This window comes from Liolophura sinensis, chromosome 7, assembly GCF_032854445.1.
Source record: "Liolophura sinensis isolate JHLJ2023 chromosome 7, CUHK_Ljap_v2, whole genome shotgun sequence".
NCBI lineage: Eukaryota > Metazoa > Mollusca > Polyplacophora > Chitonida > Chitonidae > Liolophura > Liolophura sinensis.
In genome coordinates this window covers 43,791,532-43,799,429 of record NC_088301.1, presented here as the reverse complement: position 1 = coordinate 43,799,429, position 7,898 = coordinate 43,791,532, and the positions used below count along the sequence as shown (strand labels likewise).

At 39.0% G+C, this 7,898-nt stretch overlaps 1 protein-coding gene across 2 annotated transcripts; it reads left to right on the top strand.

The window, feature by feature from the left end:
• The first annotated feature begins 461 nt into the window (after window positions 1-461).
• On the top strand, window positions 462-7,522 carry LOC135471685 (cyclic GMP-AMP synthase-like). 2 transcript variants are annotated; one of them, XM_064751001.1, is made up of 5 exons: window positions 462-572; window positions 4,224-5,260; window positions 5,460-5,691; window positions 5,924-6,130; window positions 6,811-7,522. In XM_064751001.1, exons 2-5 carry the CDS (start codon window positions 4,244-4,246, stop codon window positions 7,224-7,226), a joined length of 1,872 nt encoding a protein of 623 aa, XP_064607071.1. In that variant the 5' UTR covers window positions 462-572; window positions 4,224-4,243; the 3' UTR covers window positions 7,227-7,522. The 2 variants fall into 2 exon arrangements, with proteins under 2 accessions (XP_064607071.1, XP_064607070.1); XM_064751000.1 differs by lacking the exon at window positions 462-572 and having other exon boundaries at window positions 4,037-5,260.
• The last annotated feature ends 376 nt before the right edge of the window (window positions 7,523-7,898 follow it).

The following is a 7,898-nucleotide window of genomic DNA, read 5'->3' as shown; positions in this document are numbered from 1 at the left end:
CTATCTGTCACAACATTCGTGGACGGTTTAGCTGCCGTGTAATCATTGTGTATAATAATTATGCACCAGACCTACCCATACAGAGAATTGGTTCATCCATTCGGCTTATGGCTGGGAACCAATTAATGGGAAGGTAACTCCAAGGACATGGTTAGATGTTTCTTCATACAGGGCCAACCTCTGAGCATGACCCTATTGTTGTGTCAATCGTGTGGGCCTTTGTGAATCAGCTTGGAAAATTTCATTACGTGTGTTGAGCCATGCATGGTAAAGTATCATATCTTGTTTCATCTTTTTGCTTCACGCGTATACAGCCCTGGAACACAAGCCCGTCCCACTTCAAAAAACTTTGCATGAGTCAATTTTGACGCCGTTTGTTTTACTTTCGGTTTGGATTCCAGTTACATATTGTGAGTACGGTAGCCCACATACACATGTGGGCTAGTGCGTGAGTGAAAATACATATGGGCTTTGTACCTACAGTGTGATGTTTTTATACAGAAGACACATGGTAAAGCTTTATAAGAGAGTAACTGTAAGCCACAAAGGTACATAACAGTTAATCTAGCTAGGTAAGTACTCTACAACCTGTACAAATATAGTGATAATTCACGTTGAGTTTTTGCCTCGAAAAAAAGACAGGTATAGGCATTTGGGCTAAGCTATGGGCTAATCCTTAGAGTGAAATTCTATAATAGTGATCGTAATAGTGATAGTGAAAATGGTCATTAACAGATGAGTGAAGAAGTACATATGTGTATATACGTTATATGGGGTCTAACAACATCTAAATTTTACTTACAAGTACATGGTAACAAGTTATATTTAGTATAAATCTGTCTGTTTCTCAAAGAGGTTGTAACGTTACGCCTGCCTAATCACCATGACGTCGTATACTGACCAGCTAAAAAGATAACTTTCTGCATCTAATCCATAAAATCCGGGTTTTTGGCACTGTGTTTTATGTATTCTTAGTTGCAAGTTTATAAGAAAATATTTAATCACTAAAGGCCGACTATTTTATGAGGATAGTGGAAAGTCTAGCCAATGCAATCGGCTCTGCCAGGTATCCGCCAACCACATAGTGCTGGCCGCCTTCGTACAGAAGTGAGAACAGTGTAAAACGTCAATCAAATCAATAAATCAATCAATCAGTCAGTATAGCCATAGTTATATGAAGCATACATTTACGAACTGTATTCATTTGTATTATCACAAGCATGATAGGTAATCCTTTAACTCTGACTGTACTTGTGAAAATACAATAAGGGTACCAGGTGACAGACGCCTCCGTGGCTCAGTTGGTTATCGCGCTGGCGCAGCGTTATGACACAGGAGCCGCTCACCAATACACTCGCTGTGAGTTCAGCTCATGCTGACTTCCTCTCCTGCTGTACGAGGGAAGGTCTACCAGCAACGTGTGGATAGTGGTGGTTTTCCCACGAGCTGTGCCAGGTTTCCTCCCACCATAAGGCTGACCAGCGCCGTATATGTGAAATATTCTGTGTACGGCGTAAAACACCAACCAAATAAATAAATACCAGGTGACGCACACAGACAATATCTATACACTCACGCGCGGTCAACGACCCTCATGTTACATTTTGAGACAATCTCCAAGTCGTTAAAGTTCTTCCACGTGGATTTCACGTGACATGCTTTGTCATCACAACTTTCACAAGCTTTCTAGGGTTTAATATGTATGGTTAACAGTCACAACTTGTCTGAAATTTACATGATGTCCTTGAATTTCATTTGATATGATTAGTAGCCAGAACTTACTTTCATGGATTTCACAAGACAACGTGGTTGCTTGGATTTCACTCGGTATAGTTTTATTCCCGAAAGTTGTTTGCTCAGATTTCACATGATGTGATATGCATAGATACAAACCTGCTTTTTAGAGTTTACATGATGTGATTTGTAGATACAACCTGCTTGCTTAGATTTCACATGGTGCGATTTGTAGATACAGCCTGCTTGCTTAGATTTCACATGTGATTTGTAGATACAACCTGCTACTTAGATTTCCCATAATGTGATTTGGAGGTACATCCTGCTGGCTTAGATCTTACGTGATGCGAATTATAGATACAACCTGTTAGCTTAAATTTTACATGATATGAGTTCTATAGATACAACTTGTTTGCTTAGATGTCACATGATGTGAATTGTAGATACAACCTGCTAGCTTAGTTTTCATACTATGTGATTTGTAGATACAACCCGCTGGCTTAGATTTCACACGATGTGAATTGTAGATACAACCTGCTAGCTTAGATTTCACAAGATGTGAATTGTAGATACAACTTGCTTGCTTAGATTTTACATGATGTGATTTGTAGATACAAACTGTTTGCTTAGATTTCACATGTGATTTGTAGATGAAACCTGCTTGCTTAGATTTTACATGATGTGATCTGTAGATACAACCTGCTTGCTTAGATTTCACATGATGCGATTTGTCGACACAACCTGCTTGAATACATTTTACATGATGTGATTTGTAGATAAAACCTGCTTGCTTAGATTTCACATGATGCGATTTGTATATACAGCTTGCTTAGATTTAACATGGGATTTGTAGATACAACCTGCTTGAATACATTTTACATCATGTGATTTGTAGATACAACCTGCTTGCTTAGATTTTACATGATGTCAACTGTAGATACAGCCCGCTTGCTTAGATTTCATATGAAGCGATTTGTAGATACAACCCTTTTGCTTAGATTTCACATGATGTGATCTGTAGATACTACTTGCTTGCTTAGATTTCACATGATGTGATTTGTAGATACTACTTGCTTGCTTGGATTTCACATGTGATATTTATAGAAACTTTAACCAGTTTGCTTAGATTTCACATATGATTTGTAGATACAACCTGCGAGCTTAGATTTCACATGATGTGAATTGTAGATACAGCCTGCTAGCTTATATTTCACATGATGTGATTTGTAGATACAACTTGCTTGCTCAGATTTTACATGATGTAATTTGTAGCTACAACCCACTTGCTCAGATTTTACATGATGTGATTTGTAGCTACTACCCGCTTGCTTAGATTTCACATGATGTGAATTGTAGATACAACCTGCTACTTAGCTTTCACATGATGTGACTGGTAGATATAACCTGCTAGCTTAGATTTCACATGATGTCATTTATAGATACAACTTGCTCTTAGATTTCACATGATGTGAATTGTACATACAACCTACCTACTTAAATTTCACATGATGTGATTTGTAGATACTACTTGCTTGCTTAGATTTCACATGATGTGGTTTGTAGATACAGCCTGCTTGCTTAGATTTCACGTGATTTGTAGATACCTACCGACTTAAATTTCACATGATGCGATTTGTAGATACTACTTGCTTGCTTAGCTTTCACATGATGTGATTTGTAGATACAACCAGTTTGCTTAGATTTCACATGATGTCATTTATAGATACAACTTGCTTTTAGATTTGACATGATGTGAATTGTAGATACAACCTGCTTGTTTAGATTTTACATGTGGTTTGTAGATACAACCAGTTTGCTTAGATTTCACATATGATTTGTAGATACAACCTGCCTCCTAGATTTCACATGATGTGAATTGTAGGTACATCCTGCTAGCTTAGATTTCACATGATGTGATTTATAGATACAACTTGCTTGCTCAGATTTTGCATGATATGATTTGTAGCTATAACCTGCTTGTTTAGATTTCACATGATGTGATTTGTAGATACAACCTGCTTGCTTAGATTTTACATGTGATTTGCAGATATATCCTGCTTGCTTAGATTTTACATGGTGTGATTTGTAGATACAACCCGCTTGCTTGGATTTTAAGTCATGTGATTTGTAGATACACCCTGCATGCTTGGATTTCACATGATTAAACGCATGATTGGTAGCTACAGCTCGGATATTACATTGTTGATGTATAGTAGTTACAGCTTGTTTTCATGATTATTGCATAAATGCTTGCACTGCATGTTTGCTTATATTTTATACAGTATGATTTACTTGTCAAGACTTGTTTGCATTTGATCAGGTCATATTTGTTGTCACAACTTCCTTGTTTGCATTTCAAAAAGTACGACTAGTAGTAAAAGGTACTTGTTTGCTTGGATTTCAAATGACTTGATGTTATATGACATGATTTGTGACTACCTGTGGAAGTATAACCTATTTTGTATCAAGAATTGCTCATTTATTCACAGCGAACGAACTGTTCGCGAAAATGGAGAAATGCCCAGGATGTGGTAAAAGTTTTGTGCGGCTTGCGGCACACAAATGCGATGGTAAACAATCCCATAAGGACGACGATAAGCCCAAGGACAAATGCCCAGGATGTGGTAAAAGTTTTGTGCGGCTTGGGGCACACAAATGCGATGGTAAACAATCCCTTAAGGACGACGATAAGCCCAAGGACAAATGCCCAGGATGTGGTAAAAGTTTTGTGCGGCTTGCGGCACACAAATGCGATGGTAAACAATCCCATAAGGACGACGATAAGCCCAAGGACAAATGTCCAGGATGTGGTAAAAGTTTTGTGCGGCTTGCGGCACACAAATGCGATGGTAAACAATCCCCTAAGGACGACGATAAGCCCAAGGACAAATGCCCAGGATGTGGTAAAAGTTTTGTGCGGCTTGGGGCACACAAATGCGATGGTAAACAATCCCTTAAGGACGACGATAAGCCCAAGGACAAATGCCCAGGATGTGGTAAAAGTTTTGTGCGGCTTGGGGCACACAAATGCGATGGTAAACAATCCCATAAGGACGACGATAAGCCCAAGGACAAATGCCCAGGATGTGGTAAAAGTTTTGTGCGGCTTGGGGCACACAAATGCGATGGTAAACAATCATCTAAGGACGACGATAAGCCCAAGGACAAATGCCCAGGATGTGGTAAAAGTTTTAACCGTCTTGGGGCACACAAATGCAAAGGTAGAGAAGACCTGTCTTTTGCCGAGCGCTGTGAAACGTGTAAAAAGATTACACAGGGCAGTCACAATTGTAAACCCCAGCCCACGCGTCTGCCAGAAATGTCACATGATCCGATCTATAACCCAGATCCCAAAGCTGCGTTAGACCAAATCATTCAGGAGGTTAAGTTGGACAAAGGGGATATCAAACACGGAGCGGAATTTATTAAAGACATATCGAAAAATTTCGTGGAAGATCTAAATAAGATTGACACACATTTTCAGTGGAAAATTCTGACATCAGGATCGTATTATGAAAAAGTTAAGGTGAGTATTAGTTTGTATAGTAAGGAGCTGTACTATAAAATAAAAATTCGAAATAATCAACCTATAGGTTGTTGCCCTGTGGATTAAATTTTTTTCAGCTAAATTAATATGAACATGATCAATATAGACCATCTCGGATGCATTTGTTTGGGTCATTTGTTTTTGATTGTTGGTTGTTTTCTTTTCCTTCGGCGTACAGGTGTGCAAGCCAAATGAATTCGATCTGATGATGGTCGCCACGCCTCCCTGTGAAGCTCATTATGCACCCTCCAGCCCAGACTACTGTTCTCTTGAAATTCCTGAGCCCAAGCGATCGGCGATGTCGGAATTATTAACCGATGGAAAATGGTTGAGCCCCAAAGCTTTGAAAGCACATGTTTTGAAATTGCTTCCCAAGGCATTGGAACAATTTCGCTTATCGAGACAGATTGGTAAGCTCAGTGTTTTAGTGCCTGTAATGCGAATAAATGCATGTAATGTGAATAAGTGTTATATAATCTGTCAGATAAATGTGCTTAGAAAGTCCATTGACTTTAAGTTATTTTGACTTCATTGGTGTAAATTTTCATGTTGTCATGTTTCCCCTGATTTTCCTTCAGGAACAGTTAATATTGATGTTGTGGTACTACACGTGTATATGAAAACTATTATTGTCCGTTACAGAGTTAGAAGTGGTACAAAGTAGAAAAAGTCCAGCGCTTAATCTCCGTTGCACAAGACAGGCTTACCCCAGAGAAGTGGCCAGTCCCGTAACCTACGACGTTGATCTGGTGCCAAGTATGGAACTTCCTAAATTTCCTCCCTTCGCAGCACACAAGAAGAAATACCAAGACGCAAAGACGCATGTGGTTGCCAAGACTGCAGCACAAGGTAAAACTAATATAAGCACTGATTTGTCTTCACATTGCACCCATTCAACTTACACGTCCATGCGGAGACAATAACATATACATATATATTCAGAATGAACAGTTTATGACCAAGGAGCCTCCCACCAATGCGGTCGCTATGATTTCGCGTCCTCTCCGGCCGTACGTGAGGAGGCCTGTCAGCAATCTGCGGATAGTAGTGGGTTTTTTCCGGGCTCTACCCGGTTTTCCTCCATATTGTTGAGGACGGCGTAAAATGCCAGTCAAATCAAGTTTTTTTCCCACAGGTAAGGTTTAAGATATAGATAAAATTGTTTTGTATACAGCGTTCATGAACTACAGATGCTGCGTGTTTAGCGACACAAAAATGAGGTGTTTCATACCGTGGTTTCAAGGAAAATGAAATCTACGAATGTGGTGCTTATTTCATATCTAGGAGTTTGTAAATCACCTTCCTTCGCATGAGTATGCCTAATATACACCTAACATTCTTTTAAGGCTGACTCTGGTCTCGATGGACGTGTCTCGAGACTGACCCTCAAGCTGACCACAGAATTTTATAATTCAGAAACCATTTCACAGCTATTTCACTCATCCTTATATAAAAGATCTAATTTGTCTCCACGAGTGTAAGACAGAGCATGTAAAATTATCATTTTGTGATGTTTTTATTTATTATAGAAATGCAGCTTGGTCCTAATAGGGATAAACTATGGCGCCTCTCATTCTCAAATATTGAGAAGGAAATAATTTTGCACGCTAACAGCGGCCAGAAGTCGTGCCGTAAGCTGGTTTTCAGAGTCTTAAAGTACATACTGGAGAAAGCCAAGGAAAAATACAACATACGAGGCTTATCGTCCTATCATATTAAAACGTTCATGTTATATCAATATGACGGGTTCCCCGCAGATGAGAGCTGGTGTCATACGATGTTACGAACACGCCTCCACCACTGTATTCCACAACTTCAGAGGGTTCTTAAAGAGAAAAAACTGGTTCACTACTTCTTAACTTCCGTCAACCTGACGAAGGACCTGGACAATAGAGATATTGACAGTTTTGTTGGTGTACTGGACGAATACATTAGAAATATTTAGCATTTTTGCTCACTTGAAAGTACTACGTAAAACGATATTTTTTTAAATTGTATGTGACTATGTAGGCTATTTGTTCGACAGAAGGCCCCTATATATTTATACGTATCTCTATATCTGCTTGTTAAATTTACGCCATATAAAACATGTTGCAGACATCGTAAGGTCTATACTACACCCTCATAGATTTATATGAACTCCGATATAGGCCTATTAAGTCGTACCCAATTCAGGGAAAACTAGATTAATTTTTTTTAGGATGGAGAGGATGCGTTACAGATGAGAGCTGTCACTATAGTTCAAAATGATGTATAATATGAAAGAACCGCAATAATGGTTTCTTAGATTATAAATAGATTATGTCATTGCTACAAACTGTTATATTGAATGTAATAGACTTGTACTGTTATTCCAGTAGAATGTATGTCTTGGTGCCAGGGGGTCTTGCGTTGTCTATGACACAATATTTCGTTTTGGTAACTTTGCGCTGTTGTCAAGTGATTTGAACATTAAATGTGATGACAACACAGCATTTTGAGTAATTCTAGACCAGTGACGCCTTCTTGGTCTTAAGCCATGGTTCTAAGGGGCATCTATGCATGAGAAGTTGGAAGAAAACCCTCAGTACGTTAAATTGACAAGAGGCCGTATTGTCAACCGTAAAGATCACATGTG